Source organism: Orbicella franksi, chromosome 4 (assembly GCF_964199315.1).
Source record: "Orbicella franksi chromosome 4, jaOrbFran1.1, whole genome shotgun sequence".
NCBI classification, from domain to species: domain Eukaryota; kingdom Metazoa; phylum Cnidaria; class Anthozoa; order Scleractinia; family Merulinidae; genus Orbicella; species Orbicella franksi.
Window position 1 is genome coordinate 9,097,452 of NC_138148.1, and position 19,942 is coordinate 9,117,393.

At 38.8% G+C, this 19,942-nt stretch overlaps 2 protein-coding genes across 4 annotated transcripts; one reads left to right on the forward strand and one right to left on the reverse strand.

The window, feature by feature from the left end:
* Positions 1-237: 237 nt before the first annotated feature.
* LOC145484410 (atypical kinase COQ8B, mitochondrial-like) lies at positions 238-12,087 on the reverse strand. Its single transcript, XM_081463028.1, has 13 exons — positions 11,504-12,087; positions 10,831-10,897; positions 9,708-9,779; positions 9,191-9,316; positions 9,005-9,090; positions 7,891-8,031; positions 5,708-5,789; positions 4,889-4,982; positions 4,464-4,605; positions 3,505-3,612; positions 3,150-3,215; positions 2,139-2,225; positions 238-1,324 (listed from the first exon to the last, which is right to left on the reverse strand). Exons 1-13 carry the CDS (start codon positions 11,951-11,953, stop codon positions 1,052-1,054), a joined length of 1,794 nt encoding a protein of 597 aa, XP_081319154.1. The 5' UTR covers positions 11,954-12,087; the 3' UTR covers positions 238-1,051.
* A 432-nt stretch (positions 12,088-12,519) lies between these two features.
* Positions 12,520-18,547, forward strand: LOC145484430 (coiled-coil domain-containing protein 85C-A-like). Of its 3 annotated transcripts, none has more exons than XM_081463054.1 (7): positions 12,520-13,226; positions 13,492-13,586; positions 14,193-14,270; positions 15,844-15,904; positions 17,038-17,090; positions 17,493-17,666; positions 18,106-18,547. In XM_081463054.1, exons 1-7 carry the CDS (start codon positions 12,683-12,685, stop codon positions 18,196-18,198), a joined length of 1,098 nt encoding a protein of 365 aa, XP_081319180.1. In that variant the 5' UTR covers positions 12,520-12,682; the 3' UTR covers positions 18,199-18,547. The 3 variants fall into 3 exon arrangements, with proteins under 3 accessions (XP_081319180.1, XP_081319179.1, XP_081319178.1); XM_081463053.1 differs by having other exon boundaries at positions 12,522-13,226; positions 13,495-13,592; XM_081463052.1 differs by having other exon boundaries at positions 12,525-13,226; positions 13,492-13,592.
* The last annotated feature ends 1,395 nt before the right edge of the window (positions 18,548-19,942 follow it).

Genomic DNA, 19,942 nt, shown 5'->3' on the forward strand with positions numbered 1-19,942 from the left:
ACAAAGAGCCAATGTGTAGATTTCTAAGATATTCTCCCAACTTTTGCAGTAAGTAATGCATGGGAACCATTACGAGAATTGCTATCTTGATACTGGGCTAAAGAGCTGAGCGATTGTCATTTACCACAATCTGGAAGATACCCTTGTGGCAAATTTCAACCTTACATACCGTATTCTCCAAAACGTTTAGAACATATGCAGAAATAAAGACACAATACAAATTTCAGAGATGGCTCAATATATTTACAATTTCCCACCACAAGTCTGCAACTGAATGATTTTTAAAATGGACCTGTAACCAGCTGGATTCATAATAACAAATACAACGTTACCGCGTTCTGTTTAAAAAGTATATAACAATTGAATTGTAAAGACCTGATGTTTCAGCTAAAATCTCAGCCTTAATCAGAAGTAAGTGATTAGAAAACTACAAAGACAACATTGTTTACTAAGAAAACCCACAATTTTTGACAATCAAATTGCACTAGCCTTGAAATTTGTATTTTCCCTAGTATATAACGTGCTCTTCGTAATTTTTTTATCACTTCTACCTGATTTAGGCTGAACTTTTAACCGAAACATCAGGATTTGAAACATCAGGATTTGAAACATCAGAAATTTCCATTTACCTTCTATATTAAATAACGTTTCATTTGTTATGATTTTAGAATGCTGTTGTTTGTTTGTTCCTTGCTTTCTTTCTGTTTTGCGGGAAGAGGGGGTAGGTCCCCCTATTTTGAAGGGAAGGCAAAACAACTCGGAGCCATAGTTCCTATTCTTCTCTCTGATATTCCACGCGTACTACCCTCTTGCCTTGTCTCCTGTACCTTGAGCCCTAGAAGGGGGAGGGAGCGAAGGTTGGGGGCGGGGGGGATGTTACGGTATTTTATCAAAACAATGCCTCACTGTGATCATCATAATTATGTTTCTTATCCAATTTGTCGCCTTCTTGCACCGTTAGATTCGAACCGCGCAGCTTGCTGCTAATAACAGAGCATCTTTTCCAAGTTCCGCACCTTGACAGTGTTCTGTTATTCTCGCACGGTCCCATTCAATCGAATTTGTACTTTTTCCACACTTCGTCAAACAACGGCTTGCAGCCAATAGACGCGCCCAGCTTTGCACACAGCAAAAACGATCCAGACATTTTCCGATGGAGCGAGTACGTTTCCTCGGGGGGTGGGGACAGGCGATGACGTAACATGATCGGCAGGAGTTCTTTGATGCGTCTGGTGGTGTCCTGGGCCTGAAAATTGAACGGCTCGTTGCTAGCGAAGGGCTCTCCCAGGATCATTACTGCGTCTGCGTGTGCGTTGATCATCACCTACCACAAGGACAGCAAGCAAAGGATCAAATAAATTGACAAGATCTTGTTCGGTATATAGAACTGGGGCGGATACAGGGTTTTAAAGAAAGGGATTCGTTTTAGGGACCGCCGAAGGTGGTCCCCTGAAAGGGGGTCGGGGCGTCTAAAGGCCCTCGGAAATGGGATTTCGGGCATCTTGAGACCAAGTCAGCGAGTTGTAATGTCTCATTTGTGGAATGTCTCATTTCCTAGGGTTAGATCGAACTCCACGAACCCCACCCCCCCATCCGTAGATCCGTTCCAGATAAGAAAATAGGAGAGGAAAGAGAAACAAGTAGAGTTTACACGAAAATAATTAGCGAAGAAGCGTTTCCTTAAGGCTAAATCTCGGGGGCGTAAGCAATTCTTTAAAAAAAAAAAAATCGATTGTTCATTTCTACCATTTTATGGGTACGTCAAAATTAAGAGGATATAGCCTGCTTAGCAAGCGTTCCCGTAAAAAGAGCTTTTCCGCATTCTGGCCGCGCGTAAATTGGAGCGAGAAGCAGTTACCTCTCTCGCCTCACCACCTTCTGCTTCGTCGAAATTTTGCTCTCGCTCCAATTTAAGCGCGGTCAGAACGCCGAAAAACTCTTTGTACGGGAACGCTAAAGAGGATACAGACTTGCTGAACCCAACTTTTCCCATAATATAAAAACACAAATGGCATCTTATTCGAATCCAGTCAGCGCAAGCCTGGTTGAATTTCGGGAGAGGAATTTAGCGCGCAAGAAGAGACGTCCAAGAAGATATATTTCTTAACACGTATTTTTTACCTTTCAAGCACCCTTACCTTGGACTCATAACCCGTAAGGAACCCCAGGCCGATGGAGTTGTCAATCACCATGCCTCGATCTCCAATGGCCGCGCCACGGATTATCTACGTCAAAAAAAGTAATGTCAAAATATAGGCACGTGTAGCGTACAGAGCGCTCGAAGAACATTCAAACCAGTTCCCAGTTTTTTTTTTTTTGAATTTGAGTACGAAACCAAATAGGCCATTTCCGAGTTGCCTGCTGCCTCTGTGTCAAAACAAGTGTAAGTGCAAAACCATTCAAACGAAAATGAATTCCGCCAACTGGTTCATTTTCATGTAAATAAAACTTATTTTCATAAGAGAGGTTTTGAATGACTCGTGTTGAAACAGAGGCTCGATGGAACAAGGAAATAGCCAATTCCTGACCAGCACCATTCAGGTACATCAAAACCATGCAGCAGTCAAGATGAAAACATAATTACCTTGGTCCCATCTGAGCCTCCATATTTTGTGGTGATGTAAGTTTATTATGCAAGCATTGCCTGGCATATGTGTGGTTCTAGCTTGAAAAGTTCTGGAACCCTTTTGCATTATTCCACAGTGGCCATATTGGTATTCCCAAGCAATGATATTTCTTACATACATATTTTTTTACATACATACATTTTATTTGTTATCAAATTAAAATTACAATTGTAACATGCCCGCGGATAGCTGAGCTAATCTAGGCGGGTCATGTTTAGACGAGTTATTAGTATACAACTAGGTACAACTAAATACAACTGAAGGTAACAAGAGAACTAAAGAGACTAGAATTGACAACAATGACTAAAGACAACTAATAAACTAATGATATTACAAATAATAATTAACAACAGTTACGACGAGAGACTACAGATACACTAAAGCGAAATTATTGAGTATTATTTCTCTTTGTTTCGTCTTATTCGACTAGGGAAATGAGTTCTGTTCCAACTAGGGGCTATTTGACTTGCGGGCTAAGCAACCGGTAAACACGGATACCAGGAGGAAGGAAAAAAATCTTACCTTGATATATTTGTCTACAAATTTCTTGTCATAAGAACGAGAAGCTCCAAAATCAAGAAGACAAATCTGCGAGAAGAGTGTAGAAAAAGTTATACAAATGTTAAATCAATGTGTTAAATCAATTTAGCATCAGATCGGCCACAACAAAAAATAAAGCCTTCAACTTGATTGTATGAAAAGTTAAGCATTTTTCATGTATTTACTGAGCTATTCTGGTTCTTGGACAAGGCACTTAACTCTAACAATGTGAAACTCCACTGGGAATATACAAACAATTGGGTACCATCAATTTAGCTGTTTGGGTTCAAGTTTTTTATTATTTTTTTGCAGCAAGAGTTGTAAATGTAGGACAAACCTTTTTAGTGACCGGATCAAAGAAAAAATTGGACCAATTGGGATCTGTCTGCATAAATCTGAACTCAAAGACTTCCTTCAAGCAAAGTCTGAGGATGTTCAAGCACAACTGAGATGAAAACAAGACAGTCAACAAAAGAGGTTGATTAGGTGCAGTTCTCTTAAGCTTTTTAAACAGAATGTGGTTCCCTATGCTGTGGGACAATTGAAGGGGCTCCTGGAAAAATCCCAAGGTGTGCCTGATAAATTATGTTATATATTCTCCCTACAAATCATGTTTTTGTTTCCTCAATAAAAAGAGGATGGTATCACACGAGAAGCATTTTTATTGGCATTCCTTCAATTGAAGGAGCAGCTTATAGTAACCATGGCATAATATGCACAAATATTATTTTACTGAAGTTTTATTCCCTCAGAGGTTCAGGAGACAACACAGGAAGCCTCAACATCAAATATGGGGACTGATACATGTCTAAGCATTGTTTGCTTCATGGAGGCCATTTTAAATTTTGAAAATGTAGTCAGCTGGTCAGAGACCTTCAGACATCTTTTGACATCCAAGCTGATAACTGTTTATTTTCTCAGAGTTTTAAGCAATTTTCAAAAATTCCTCACCCCAAGAATTTTAGAATGTCTAGTTGCATACATTAATTTAAATTCAAAATGGCTGACACAAAATGAATGACGTGATTTACCCTAGGTACAACTTGGTATTTTAATTATATGAGCAATTATTATATATTACCATAAAACAGAACAAGGGAAATACCAAATTTTACCCAGGGTATAATATGAATTGAACCACAACATAATTATATTTAAACTTTAACAACACCTATAACAAGGTGAGCAGATGTTCAAGGTCCAACTGTTTCTACACTTAAAACTTAAACAAGCTACATGTAAGTTCAAAGCTCTTCTGAAGCAACATGGATGGTTTGTTAGCTTTCTTCACATTACCTTGTTGATAGTGTCCTGGTCTGGATTTTCAATCTTGTCAAGTGACGTACCCTGTATCAGCTCTGTTGTCAGCACTTGTTTAGACGTGAGATCTTCAATGACCTCGGGAACATAAAAGTCTGGCATGTCTTGTAACAGTTCCCTGAAGTTTTAATAGAACTTTGACCTAAATAAGTGTTCCTACTGACAGCGAAACAACAGGCTGCACATTTAAGGGTTTGGTGCATGTCCAAGCTTTGTCATGAGCATACAGATATACCTGTAAGGAATATCTGCATATTTGTTTTCTTACTAAACCACATGAGTTCAGCAATAGAGCAGACTATATAACTTAGCTTAGCGGAAAAACTGATGCCCAAATTTTGCTGAACATATCGATGGATTTACACAGAAAAGGTTAAATTTAGTAAGGGATTCAGACTCACCTAAAATGCTGTCCATTCTTTGCTTCTCTGAGATAATCAACTTCCCAAGCCATCTCTCGTCGAGCCACATCAATGGCGTTCTCTGCATAAAGCCCTGATGAAGACCAGAGACAAGACTGTCAGCCAGACGGATTATAATCAGTACCTATCCAATAGTTCATGGCACACTTGTATATATAAATACATTTAGATTTTAAAAAGTGTATCTGTTTTGAGTTATGCAACATTTAACTAGCAGTGCTGTAACTGGCTAATAAAAGCTCAATATTTCATATCATAGTTAACAGGGGGGACTGGTTATGAAGCCTGGCAAACATCAAAGGAGCAAACAAATTTGCCAAGATTTATGTTAGAGGGTCCACGACCCTGCACAATCTTTTGTTTTGCGATCATATACTATGCATGAATTACGTAACCAAACACGTTTCTATTGGTTAGTTCCTCAATACGGAGTAAACAACTATTGTGTTTTGTGCAGGGTCAATGCCAAAAAAGAGAACAAAAACAAACAACAAAGAACTTTGTTGAGTTTCATAACAATTCCACTCTATTAAATATATTCATATTGAACACAAGATCTTCACTACTAGAATAGACTTCTCCCCCACCCCTCCCCCCTCCCAAAAAAGGAAACTTATTAGAATTGTCACAGCTATCTACCTATATGTCTACCATTCTAGCTAGGTAGGAGGTGGTGTTTGTAGGGAAGTGGGACATGTTATAGCTAAGTACATGGACTTTAAAGCCATACCTGCAACAAAATGCCCCAAATTGAATATATTTGCATGTTGTATTAATGGGTCACAACAAAAGACATACCTTCTGGTAAAAGATTACTGACTTTCAACACAGTCATCAAGTTGTTGATGTCACTGTCGATACTCTTGCCAACTCCAGGATACTAATCAGACATGAACAATGAGCTTGTCAATAACAAGCTTGTTTACAAACTAGACAATTATATTTGAGCCCCTTCCTCATTGAGGGCATCTGCTAGTAAATACAAACATATCATTCATACAGACTAAGACTTGTTGCTGGTGGTAGTTCATTAATTTGTTCTGAAAATAACCCTTTTTAAAGGACAACCTGACCTAAAGGGCAGTTACAATAGTCCTTTGCATTCCTATCAAAAGGGTTCAACTGTATAGCCATTTTCCCTGTACATACAATTATGATATAAGCTGCAGTCCACCATGATTTGGCAATATTAATAATTTTTAAGGGTGATAACGAGGAGTATGATACTTACAAGGCTAGCATAATTTGCAAATGATTGTGATGAATGGCCAGGTAAGATGATAGTGTAGTTCATCCCTGTCAGAAAGTGATCTTTGTTATGCTTGAGTAAAGAAGCTTCATTAAGAAGCAAAAAATAACCCCTTCAACTCCCAGGGAATGAAATATTGTTAACCAATCTTCATGGCCTCTCCTAGTTCCTTGCAATCTTCTCTAACTGGTCTTAGGCTACACTGGACTGACTTCATGTGATGCGTGACTGTGCACCATTTTCATGCCCTATAGATTCCCTGCCCTAATCCCAAAAAGATGAGGGTCTGCAAGGCTGCTGCCTAACGGGCGCCTGAGGCGCCTAAGTTACGAGTGCGGGCGACTAAAGTTTTGTTCAAGGAGCCCGAGTGGGCGCCTAAACATGGAGTTTTCATCTCCATCCAATCTGTCTGACGACTTCAATCTTCTCATGAAATCGGTCAAAAAATCATTCACACAATAAATTAAACGGAAAACAACAGCTACTCTGGTCCTGTTTTGCTTTTAACACGAGAAATATGGGCCAAAACACGGCAACAAAGTCTCTCTCCGCTCACAAAACAACCGAAAACAGCCATATTTGAAAATCGCCCTATAATGCATTGCAAGCTCAGTATTGAATAAATGCACGTCATGTATGCCAATGGATTGTGTCTCTGTTGATGCCCTACTGATTCCAGTTGCAAAATAACTACTTTGATAACAATTACTTTTGGAATTGGAGTTATGATGCTGCTGACATTATATTAACAATTGAATAAAGGTAAATGTCTCTAAATTCTTAGGCTTTTTTTTTTGTCCGATACTTTGGAAAACTTCACTTAGCTGAATAAATTTCTGTAGTTTCTGAAAGGATACCGGTATTTATGACTTAAATGTCGAAATATTCAAGTAGTTAGCCAACAAAAAGAAAACATCATTGCAATTCTTTTTGCATACCAGGGTTTTATATTTTAAATTATCAAACGAATTGTTGCGACTCCGCCCAATATATGAGAATTTCTTTTCTCCAAAGAAGCAGCCAATATAATGCGGTAATGCTGCCTAAGAAAACACCTCTTGTTTATACTTATGCCCCTGAAGCCCGGGGAAGGAAAGCACATTTCAGTGACGCCAAATTCAAACGCCCCAAATGCCTCTTTCATTTTTATTTGTTTTCATTTGCAGCTTGCATTTCATGATTTGTACAACGTATTTTGTTTTGTTAAAATAGAATTGCTAAACTCACAAACAAAAGAGACTATAAATTCTTGTAAAAAAAGCTGCAGCACTTGCATGGATACACCAATTATTGAATTTGTTTGACCACAAATAGTATTCTTTCTCAGTCATGACCTGATCACTTTGCTGAACCCTTTATTTCAAAAATTTGATTGACATTAGACCGTATTAGTGTCTCATGGAAAATCTCTGCCTCCGGACCCCTCCCCTAAATTTCCAAATTCACTCCACCCTGCTCCCTGTCTTCCCCAGTCTCCCCAATCCCCCAGATTGACCACAGCAAATTTACTCTGGGCTCCCAAAAAAGTGGCTTGGGCTCCTAAGTTTTGAAGTGAGGACCCCGAAGGGCTCCTTAGAAATTTCCTTAGGCAACAGCCTTGGTCTGGACTCATACCCACACCTTTTTGGCATTACATTAGGCCCTCAAGAATCACAATTTTATGTTAGGCAATTGCTTTTTTTTTTAAAAAAAAGAAAATGCATCCTCGCCTGTCCAGGTTATACATATGTACCTGAATCTTTATGGCCACAGGACGGCCATCTTTGAGCACTCCTCTATGGACCTGGCCAATGGATGCTGCAGCAAAGGGCTTCATATCAAATTCTAAAAGCTTGTCATGCCAATCCGCTCCTAACTCCTTGACTAGAACTTTCTGTGATAATAGAAAAAAAGATGTTAAATTCCTCTTTCAATTTAGTCAACATCTATCTCTACCTGATTTGACCATACAGGAAAACCAACCACAACAACAAAATAACAAAAAACTAAAAATTTATTAAAAATGAATTTTTAACTTGAACTATACAGAAAACACATGGAAATATGAAGTCTGACAGAATGCTATTGAACTCTGAATGAGCACTGTTTTTCAGTAGTGTATCTGATAATAGCTGACCCATAGTCCAAGTGTGAACAAAGTATTAAACTTGTAAACAATGAAATGAACAAACATCTTTCCTACCTAGGAACTGGATCACGCTTAGAAACAGCCAACCAATCACAATTCATTTGAGACAGAGACTAATTAAAGGCACCCGGAACTTTCACTTATGTCCAGGATTGAATGCAAGTATTATTTCATTAATAGTTCATATTTGGCAGGGTTATTTGACATTTTTATAAATTACTTCATATTTGACAGAATTGTGGGTGTTTTGGTGACTTTTTACCAATGAGGACACTGTGATGCTTATCATGAGGAATTTGAATCTCATTAGTGTTCAATCCGGAACATTTCTGGGAACTTTTCTCTCAAAAGCAAGCAGCTTCCCTCACCCCTCTAACACCACCTTCACAAAATCCTGTTACAAAAATTCTCCGTAAAAAAAGAGTAAACACCACATTGTAAAACCTCTACCACACAACAGGCTTTTCTTTGTTTCTAAGCTCTTGTAACCAACCTTGCCCAAAAGATGGCAACAAACTGTGAGCTTTCACATTATATATCATCAAGTTGTCAAAACATTGATCATTAACTATATAGCATTACTCAAGGCTATTCTAAAGACTTATCTTATAAATAATATGTTAATAATTGACAATACTATTTGAACAAAGCAATCAATGAAAAATTGTTTATTATATATTTCATTAGTCTGAATTATGGCATGCCCACATTGACCTACCTCCAACTGCCAGCGTGGCATGAAATCTGCACTGTCGCGAACTCGCTCAAATATTGCCTGCAACTCCGGTGAAATAAACTGGTTGTCTGAAAAAAGAAGAAGAAACAGTAATTTTATTACGATTAATAATAAATTATTATTAATAATAATTTAGTCAAAAAATGATGCAATCATCATAATAAATACCTTGAATGCTCAACATTTGACCTAATTTTAATGCTGCTCCTCTCATTTTACACAGAGTGCTCACAATTCTTTCAGCATTTGCTTCTGACAGAAATGGACTTCCAGCAAGCTCTGCCACACTAGGTCCTGCAACGAAGTATATGGACAATATCAAACGAATTTACAGTTGAACCTCCCATAGGTGACCACCCAAAATGTCAAGCCTACATGTAGGTGAATGCTTATGAGAGCTTACTAGACCATATTACAGTTAAAATTTTGCCTCATTAACATATGGTAACTGCAGAGATTTTATTCATTTATTCATGTTTTATTCATATAAAAAGTCAATTGGTGAAAAGTCAACTGGTCACTGAGGAAAGGTGTCACTTGCAAGAGGTGGTTGCAACTGCAGGTTTGACTACATAATAAGACAGTTTAACTTACCACTACTTTAAAGTGTCACAACTTCCGTAGGTTGCTTTTTTCAGCTGACTAAAAAAACAAATAAGTGAATGATTGAAGCTCTCTTACTTACCTTCCTTGCCAAGACCAAGCTGTCTCTTAGTGACCTCAGCCAGAGCACCAAGACCCAACCCAGCAACCAGGCCTGCAAACAAAAAAAATAAAAGAATGTTATTATTTAAGTTCCGTGAAACGGAACTACAAATAACATATCACTGTTGGTAACCCCACACTATTATGAAACATACAAGACATGGACACAACTACAAAAAGACAAAAAGTAAAACAAAATAATAACTGTCTTTAATTACTTCACAAATAAATTTGTGGAGCTAGATTTAGCATGAAAATTGGGGCAAGAGCAACAAATCAATGAAGATGGAGTGGTGGGACCACTCATCCAACCACCCCTGACTCTGTCAATTTTTTACACTCCCCCCCCTCCTCAATTTCTGCATAAACAGACTTTGTTTCTACAGAGCATTTGCTATGTAGACTATGTTCCTACTAACAGCTTTTCAAAGTGTCCTTTTACTAAGCTCTTCAACCAAGAATGTTTATATACTTGTAAGTCTTACGTGATACAGTCAACTCTCATTATGGCGGACAAGTTCAGGGATGTCATTTAGTTTCCGTAATAGTGAAAGTCTGTAATAGCGGGTGTGAGATAAAGAGTGCTCTTAACATGCAATAAATAACATAAACAATGTCAAAAAAAAGAATTGATGTGAATATAAACATTCCAGACGTCTTTTGAAGTGTATTTTGACAAATGATGAACAGCAGACTGTAATTTTACATAATTATGTTATATATGAGAAGTACGTGGTGTCTGTTTTATTGAGAATCAAAACAATAAAGTTGTCACTTTGGTACCATGAAAGTGTCCGTAATTCCGTAATAGTGAGCGTCCGTAGTAGTGAGGTGTCTGCAAGGTGAAAGTTGGCTGTACTAGGGGTGAGAGGATAAAAAATCAATACGAGGAGGGCAGGTTGGGGTGGTGAAGGGGCCTGACTCACCCAGCCACCCCAGACTCTATCAATTGCTCTCCCCTCAATTTTCATGTAACTAGGCTTTGCTCCTACAGAATATTTGCTATGCAGGTTGTCTCCTTACTGACAGTTTGCCAGAATGTTCCTTCACGCTCTTTAATCAAGAAATTTATTACAACTCTTGCTTTTTTCTAAGGGACATACCACCATAGTTCCACAGTCGTCCTACTCTGGAGGCAGGGACTGCTTGTTCTCTTGATCTTCCACTCAACTGCAGGGATACATTGGACCAAAGTTACAAATTGACAATCATCAATGTTTCCAGTTCCCTGTCACCTAACAAAACCAATGGCAGATCCAAACCTTGAGCTAAGGGGGGTTGTTGTTTTACTTACCCTGCCAGATTTTCTTCCTTTTCCAATTTCTTCTTTCTTTTACCCAAAATATGGGGGCCCCTCCCCTAGATCTGCCACTGAAAACTTGTCCAGGTTTGACTGTTCCTCAGCAAAGACAAAAAACACAAGGCTACAGAGGTGCTTTCCATTTCACCAAAGGAAGGTACTTAGGTCAATTTTTGCTGGGTATGTGCCACCAGCATCTCAGAACCCCTATCCCATTTTAGCAGAATTCTACTAGTATACTAATGCAAATCATGCAATTCAATCTGTACCCGTACACTATTAGTACATCTATTGAAAATCCAACCCCATCAAAGTCAATTCACTCATGAAAATGCAATGCCATCCTGTGGCACATCCCCATTAGCGTATTAATAGGAAGTTTATTTATCGCCCCCCCCCCCCCCCCCCCGCCCGCCCCTTTGTGTCTACAGTATCTTCTTGGTGATTACATAACAGCTGATTGATCCTTTCTTTACCTTTTGATTGCTGGTTCGACGTGACCCGATGGTAGGATTCTTAGCTGGAGGTTTCCTCGCTGTTTTAGTTTTTAAATCTAGATTTGTTTTCCTGCTGTCTGTTAAATTTCGTCCAGTGGTCGTGTGCGTGTTTGCTCGAGTCGAAGCAGATGTAAACAATGAACGCGCTGAGAGTAAATTAAGGCAGTTATTTGCAATGCATGTACGCGATTGTGATCCTCTTGAACACAGCTTTACTCTTTCTGCATCACAAGGTAGAACGCAGTTTCGATCGAAAACTTTCAGATGTTGACAACAGGTTTCCTTGAACAGAACATTGACTCCTGCTGAAAAAGTTCTTGAATTTATCGATGTCTGTAGTGGCGCGCTCGTTGCACGTTGCTTTCCAGAGACCAGGCTTGAAACACAAGCCAACCTTTTGCACACCCGAAAGTGGTTTTCTTTCAACATGCTTGGTTTCTTGAAGGAATCGTTGATTAACTGCTTCGACAAGAAACGGCTCAACAACCCCAAACTTGGAAACTACAAACAGCTTCAGAATGCGCGAACTGTGATGCAGACGAACGGCCACATTGCTTTTCTTATCTCCCGCGTTTTTCGTGGTCAGCAGTAACAGTAACTATAAAATACGTTATGTTAGCATCCCTAGAGCGTCCCCAACAACAAACCGAAGGAAACAGGGCAGAAATAAGAGAAAAATGTTTCTCAAAAATTTATTCAACTTCCTTTATGCAATTTTCATGGTATAAAGATGTATTTATTCTAACGCATGTCCGACGGCTAGGAAGCAAAAATACAAATCGTGCGGTTTGGAAGAAACAATTCGCTGAACAATTACAGAAAAACCACACTTTCGCCGGTCTGTACTTTGAATTGAAAAACATTCGAAAATATTTCGTGAACCATTGTTATTCTACAAAAGGTAATGGTGCGAATAATTGGTTCTTGGTCATCTTGAATTGTCAACTTGTGGTCACGGTGGTCTTCACGCTGTGTCCTGATTGGCTGGTAGCAAATGACTTCACTCATCATCTCTCGAACCGTCGAAGTTTGCTTGGAGAATAGCGGGAGTTTTTATTCGTGGAAGCTTTCCAGATGAGAAGGACGAGTCCTTGGGTTTTTGCTTTCTTTCCTTCGAGGAGAGGAAACCATCCGGCGTTTTCCTGAAAGGTTTCCGCTATGAGTGCGTTAGACAGGCAGGGAAGAGAAAACTATCAGATGAACTATGTGTCTCGGGAAGAATACGAGAAGATGGTGGACAAAGTAAAACAATGCGAAGCAGAGAAACTCAAAGTAATGACGGACCAAGGAAATTTAATGAAGGAGTTTAACAAGAGAATGCAGGTTCATTTGGAAGAAATTCGTTTACTGAAAGACGTGAATCAAAAGCTACAGGCGGATCTGCAAGAACTTAGGGATTTGACATGTTATTTGGATGACGATCGCCAAAAATGCCGAAAACTCGCTCGCGAGTGGCAGAGGTTTGGACGGTACACGGCATCTGTAATGCGCAATGAAGTCGCAAATTACCAAGAAAAGTTGAAGCTTTTAGAAGAGAAGCAAAGCGAGCTTTCAAAGGACAATGCTGAGTTGAAGGAGTTGTGTCTCTATCTTGATCGAAAGCGCGAATCAGTCGCGCTCGAAAATCGCACCGTCTGCAGTAAATGTTCGCAGCGGGTCTCGAGTAACCAGAGTTTATATTCCGCGAAACAGAACAGTACAGGTATCTCGTTGATTTGTGGTTTTCAAATTTTATGGATGCATCTTAATATCGTGAACAGTTTCATGTAGTTGTCTGTACATGTACATGTGGCTATTGCCCGGCTATTTTCGGTGAATGCAATTCAATCGGTTCGGGGATTATCTGATCACACCAAAGTAGCGATTTACGAAATTGAGATATAAAATGGTTTCCGATTTAATTTAAGTGGGTTCCATTTAGACACTCTACATACCGGTGGAACTCACTTAGAACTTTCTAATTTTAGCAGATTTTGTTGACGACCGCAGAAATTCTTTTTCTGAGAGGCTCGAAGCGAAATTGACGGACATACAACAAGTGGGAACCAACAGCGAGACTTTGGTAAAGGTAACTTACATAAAATTTACAGTATTTATTATGTTTTGTGCTACGTATAGTAGGCCGACAGAGTTACACCTCGATATTCTGAGTTGAAACGTGTACATGTTCATGAATCGCGAGCGGGGCGTGTGTCGAACATTTAATTATCTTCTGTTCGGTAACACTTCACAAACAATGTGCGTATTAAGTAATGAAAATTATATTCTAATCAACCGAAACACGACTTTCCGAGTTGAAAACAGCGCAGACACTCGAAGGTGTTTTGCAAAAACACACAAACATTCACGGACAACAGGATTCCGGTGTTACAATATCGAAGATGTTCATTGCATGTTGACAAAATGGGTCAAAGACCAACGTTAGCGATGAAAGATCGAGTGTGAAAATCGTCCAAGATTTCTAAGACATCACATGGCTATTAAAAGTTCATTATTTTGACAAATGACCTCTTACAACTGCGTGCGCTATTCTGCTGTTTCAATTTTTGGCGGTTTTCCGCTAGATTTGTATTATTTCAAATTATTCATGGCTTGCTTAGGGGGACTAGCTGGGCGTCGTGACATATTGCGGTCTAGACTAACTGTGGTCTCTTGACTCAATCCAAAGGACAGCCCTATATCCTCTCAAAAGGCTGACGTCGCGAAGAAGAGGGTTTCGTTTACCTTTCCTGGGGATATAGATACGGTAGGAGATGGATTTTTGCTAATAAAATGTCATCTCTGAAGATTTCAGATTAGTTTTATAGGCTATTGTGTGAATGCCAGCGGGAGAGCTGGTCATGTTGCCCTGGTATGTAAATTACACTTATTATCATATCCATAAAAGGTGCTACAATATTACAAAGTTAAGAGTGGTTATTCTTGAGTTGTGGGGCAGTAAACTGATCATTTAAATCAGTCAATTTGTCCCAAGTATCAAGTTAAAAACCAGAAGTACAGGTTTAAAAAAGACTTATAATCAATAGATGTCTCTATTCAGATGGCCTTCAAGCTGTGTTTCTTTATTTGCAGAATAACAATTTTTGGAAAGAAATTGTTGTGGGTATATTGCACTGCAATCCCAGAAAAACATTCCTCTGGGAAACTGTCTCTTTTGCCAAATTGAATATAGAAATTTACTGAACATGTTTGTCAGTACATTTATAACTTTTGGAACAAAGTGAGTTTGTTTAAATTCGGCAATATGAAAATTAGCTTATAATATACCATAAAATAAGATTTATATCTAGAAACTGGAGCATTGGATAAATTTATTTTCAGAGGTTTGAATGGCTTGGCAGCCATTGTACATGTATATCAGCCAGTATATATACCATGCCTGACAAACATGTTGATGAAATTAATCTCCCGGTCTCTTTTTTTTTCACACATTGAGACTAGCAAGATTTACAAACATTTTGTGCGTGTGAATCAAATTGCACTTGTGGGCAAAAGTTGACTACAGCTAGCACTTACCATTCACACATACCTCTACTTTAGGGCCTGTTCACATGGAAGTGGGGGACCTCAGGAAGGTGACGTCACCCGCCTTGGCGGGGTAACTAATCTATTGATACATTCTCTCTTTTTTTCTTGATCGCATTCACATGTTAAGTGGGGTACCCCACCAAGGCGGGATACGTGGTCAGCTGGTTCAGGTAACCAGCTTTGGTGGGTGAGTTTTCTCCATGTGAAAGCTGCAGAGTAGGGTAACCTGCCTAACCGGGGTAATCAAATCACTGCGCCAAAGCCCACCAAAACACATGGCAGATCAACATGGCTGCCAACTGCTACAAGTGTGGCGAGTTATTTTTACGATTCCACCACCAAAACGTTGATGGAATTGACGGCGCTGGTGGAAATTTAAGTGTGGAATTGGATAGTCAGGCCAATCAGCGGAATCAAACTGAAGTTTTGCCTGTAACAACGACATTGAAGCGAAAAGCAGCTTCATCGCAACAAACTACAAACGAACATACCTCAGAACAAAATCTGCAAAGAGGTCAAACCGAAAACCGCCGAAAGTCAGGGCAGGGACTCCTGAACAATAAAGAATACAAAGTTACATGCGACCGTGCAATTTGCATTTTGGACCTCACACTGCGTCCCGGAGGTTGCATGTGAAGACAGGTATTTCTTGACCACAGGTAAGTGAGGTGCCTCACCTCCCGGGGTCCCCTGCTTCTATGTGAACAGGCTCTTAAATACCTGCTAAATCTTGGGAAAACCAAACTGCTAAATTTAGCAGTAGCTAAAATTAGTATTATAATCTTCTATAGGATACAGATAGCACGAGAAGTGACACCCCACCAAGAATTTCCAGAACCAATGGAGTAAAAAGTAAGTGTACTTATTTGGGGCGAGTCTCATCTTGCAGTTGATTGCTTGTGGGACTGCTGCAGGGGAGAAACAAACGGTGACTGTGAGATAAGAGTCGTCACATATTTACTCTTAGTTATTTGTTCTTAATGTGGCAAATTGATTGATAACCTTTTTGTCCTTTGTGGAAAATATAGATTACACAACTATAAAATTTTAAATCCTTTTTATGGTATTTTCTGTGATGAGTAAACTTTTTGAATGGCCAGACAAGAAATGGTAATTTCTAACGAGAACTGATGATGATTGTACATGTATGTATACCTGCAACTTTTTCTGAATTATAGGCGTTAGATATTTATCCTTGGATTGCCGCGTTTTTCTAAGACAACAAAACATATCCGAAGATTCCCAAAGATGTCCAAAAACTTCCAAAGACATCCAAAGTCTTCCAAAATTTGCATACAATAGCGGAAGCGGAAACAGCTCTGATATTGCTAAATGCAACCTCGCTCCCAGTGCTTTCTATTTGAAGAAGGAAGTACATGTATCGTCATTTACACGTTGTTTTCGTTTCTTAGAAATTATTGGTTTGAGTTTACATATTTTTGGAAATTGTGTCAAGCAAAGCTGCAGCCACTCACATTTTTCAATCAGGCATGAGAATTTGGCTCATAAGCATGAGCTGGCGTGAGATTGAAGTTTTCAATCTGCAGGTGTGAGACTCGCAACTAAAGGCGTAAGAGTTGGTAGGTATATGATTGCAATGTGGTGATATTGTGGTTGTGTAATATTCAAGAGTAAATATTGTAAGTTGGACTAGTTTTTCTCAGGGTACACTGTACAAAATATCTTCAGGTTATAAACAGCAACAGATATAGACCACTTTCATAAATGGCGGCCAATTATAAATTCTTTTGCAAGTAGTAAAATTAGCCTTACTAACCTCATTTTGAAGTTGGTAATTCAAAAGAATTTTTACTCTGAAAGGAGGTTAGTGAGACTAATTTATATGCATACAAAAGAATTTTAAATTGGCAGCCATTTATGAAAAGGGTCTATATTTAACATTATAGAACTCATTAATATTTTGTTTGTTCATGTGCCAATGTTGTATTGAAGTTTACTTTTAGTTATTTAATTATGTGTTCTAGATGGGAGTCAACCTGGAATCCTGAGAAATGGAATGAAACCACTTCCCAAACAGGTATCCAACTTACATTATACATGTATACCAGTTGTATTATATGGTCTTTTAAGAAAAAATTTTAATAAAATTAAAAAGCATTTTTTACTCTTCTAGAGTCAAACCTGAATTTCTTATTATATTGTTAATCTACTTGCTGATCTGCATTGAAGAATTGCTTTTTATGAAATTATTTCTTAACTTGGATAATTTGTAACTGCCAGTGACTATGTTCAAAAATCTGCTACATGCAGTTAAGAGATTTCTCCATGATATGTTTGCTTGACAGATGTGCATGTATGTGATGACAGATAGTACAGCTGGGAATGTTGACATTAGGCCATACTTTTGTCAGTGCTTTCTTCAAGCTGGTGCCACCTTGCTTTTCAGTGAATAAATCTTTCTTAATACATGTACTTCCAGGGGGAACTTCCTTTCCCATCCCCTCAGCACATGACACCAGAGGCTGTGGCTCAAGCCATGAAAGTGCTAGAAATACACGAGAGGCTAGAACACCCTGATCATTCTGCTGACACTGATGTGCCAGCAGATAGATTAGGTAATAATGAAGTGGAAGTCCTTAAAGAAATGTGCAATGTAAGTACATGATTGTAACAGGATTGCTGGTAAACCACGTAATAGCAATTATTATTAGTAGTATGCTTATTAATGTGAATACTGCAATCTGATTGGCAGAGCTTATATTGTACAATTTTATCTGTCAGCTTTTAGTATAAATCTACTGGCACTCCATCATGAATGCTGTTCTGTTATTGCTGATGCTACTCACTATCTATTCTTTTGTGAATAGTGAGTAGCCTAGCAGTGTGTGAGTGTTAACAAAATGGTGGCCACTTCTTGGCACTTTTGAAGTACCTGTGAAGAAGGACTGGGTTGAGGCTTGCAAGATGGTGGTCATGCTGAAAATGTGCTCCATTGTGAGATTTATTTATTTTGTTACATGGTACGTATCATTATAAGTCAAGATCTAAAATTTAATATTTATTAACAGAAGTTGTTTTTCAATCTCTTTCAGGTTGTGTGGAGAAAGTTGTCTGATGAGCCAGAACAAAGACAAAATGGCACCCATGGACATGAAGAACCAGAAATTCTTGAAGATTTGTTGTAACCGATAACTTCTGGAAAAGTACTATACAGTCCATTGCTTAATTAATTAGAGTATACTTAGTAAAAGTAACACTTGTGCAAACAATAATGAAAAATTAATCTAGCACCAAACTTGATTGCAGCACAATCAACAATGAGAACTAATATTTTTTTTCTGATGAAACTCGAGATAGCTACCTGTTTGTAAAAACTTGCTCGATTTAGCTTGGATCGGTTGTAATAGCAATTTAGCCCCACCTTCATGCAATTGTATAGAATTGCAGAACTGATTGTTACCTTTTCATTTTTAAAGGTAGATTATGAGTAGGTCCTCTTTTGCTTAGTCCATTGATCGTGATGCACAAAGAAAAGCGCAAGAAAAAAAATAGCAGTGTGAAATCTGGGGGTATTAGTGCACTTCTCTCCCCCAGATTTTAAGAGCAGCCCCCCCCCCCGCCCTTTCTCAAGCTATATTTTTTGCGTCACGCTCAACAGACTACGCAAAAGAAGGACTACCTTTTGGTTCCTCCCTTCCTTTAAAAAGCTTGGTTTTTGAGTTGCCCCTCTGAAATTTCCAATAGGGAGTTTTAGCAATGATGATGGTGAGGGCGAGGGAGAGGCCTTCTAAAAAATGATTTATATTTTACCTTGCATGTCTCAACTGTGTAGATCTTTGCAGTACACCTATTGGTCTAAAAACTTGCTCAGGCGAAATATGCAATTCCGAAGAAAGATACGAAAAATTAGCCATTGTGGTTCGTGTTCTCCAAAATATGTAGAACTTGGTCATTTCACGTAGTTGTTTTGTAGAAGACGGCTTAGAAATGTACCAAGATTCTAAATGCATGTGTACAGCTATTGTTTTCTTCATTAAACCTTTTGTTTGGTGGCGTTCTTGTTGCCGTCATGATTTGCAAAAACTCCCTAATAACTTTCCAGGGCGGATTTAGGAGGGGGGTACATTAGGTGGCTAGCTACCCCCCCTTTTGGAGAAGATTGTGAATATTATGGCAGAAATATAGGCAGACATTGACAGGACATTGGTACCTCATTCTAATTTCTAGTTTGTAACACTGCTAGTATTTCTGCAACATTTTGGAGGCATGTCTCATTGATTCTGCAACCCCAAGGTACCAGCCCCCCCCCCTCCCTTTTTAAAAATCCTAGATCCGCCGCAATGCCTTCTTGGGGTGAGTATGGAAATGTTGTGGGACAATCTTACTCTTGGTTCAATCTGGTATTTTTCTTTGTTTTATATTCAAATTATATCATATAATAATTATTGCTATATATGAGAGGGGTTGGGTCCTGGGCAAACTGACCAGCAGTGAGGCCATTTTGTCTGCCTGGTTTGGCCATCTGGAGGACTGTTTTTCTTACAAAGAAGTTCAGAAAGATTTACTTGTCTGTGAAAACCAATTACCTTCCTGCTGAAAGTGTAGATGAAACCCCCGACAAAGGAAAATGCCAAAATATGGTATCACCTGAGAGATAAAATATTGAGCCACAACATATATTTTCTGGAGCCACATATTGTGGAAATAGCTCCTTTAAAATGTAAGAGGAGGACCTTAATATACACTAAGACAAACCCCCAAGGGCATTTGCTAGTCTCATTGCATGCCTGTTTTTTCAGTGTTTTGGAATTGTAAGGAGAAACTGGATAATATCACTGTTCAGAGTTACAAGTCGAAGCTGTGAGTTTTGAGCAAGTTTGCGTTGCTCAATTATAGGCTGGAATGCATTCATTTGTTGATAAATGCAAA

Excerpts from the sequence above, each read along its gene's own strand:
- LOC145484410 (XM_081463028.1), bottom strand. The coding sequence starts at position 11,953 with ATGTTGAAAGAAAACCACTTTCGGGTGTGCAAAAGGTTGGCTTGTGTT. Across the intron at positions 9,091-9,190 it reads TCAAATGTTGAGCATTCAAG|ACAACCAGTTTATTTCACCG; the intron begins GTATTTATTATG and ends TTCTTTTTTCAG. Across the intron at positions 3,216-3,504 it reads TTGATCCGGTCACTAAAAAG|ATTTGTCTTCTTGATTTTGG; the intron begins GTTTGTCCTACA and ends CTCTTCTCGCAG.
- LOC145484430 (XM_081463052.1), top strand. The coding sequence starts at position 12,683 with ATGAGTGCGTTAGACAGGCAGGGAAGAGAAAACTATCAGATGAACTAT. Across the intron at positions 17,091-17,492 it reads TGAAACCACTTCCCAAACAG|GGGGAACTTCCTTTCCCATC; the intron begins GTATCCAACTTA and ends ATGTACTTCCAG. Across the intron at positions 17,667-18,105 it reads TCCTTAAAGAAATGTGCAAT|GTTGTGTGGAGAAAGTTGTC; the intron begins GTAAGTACATGA and ends AATCTCTTTCAG.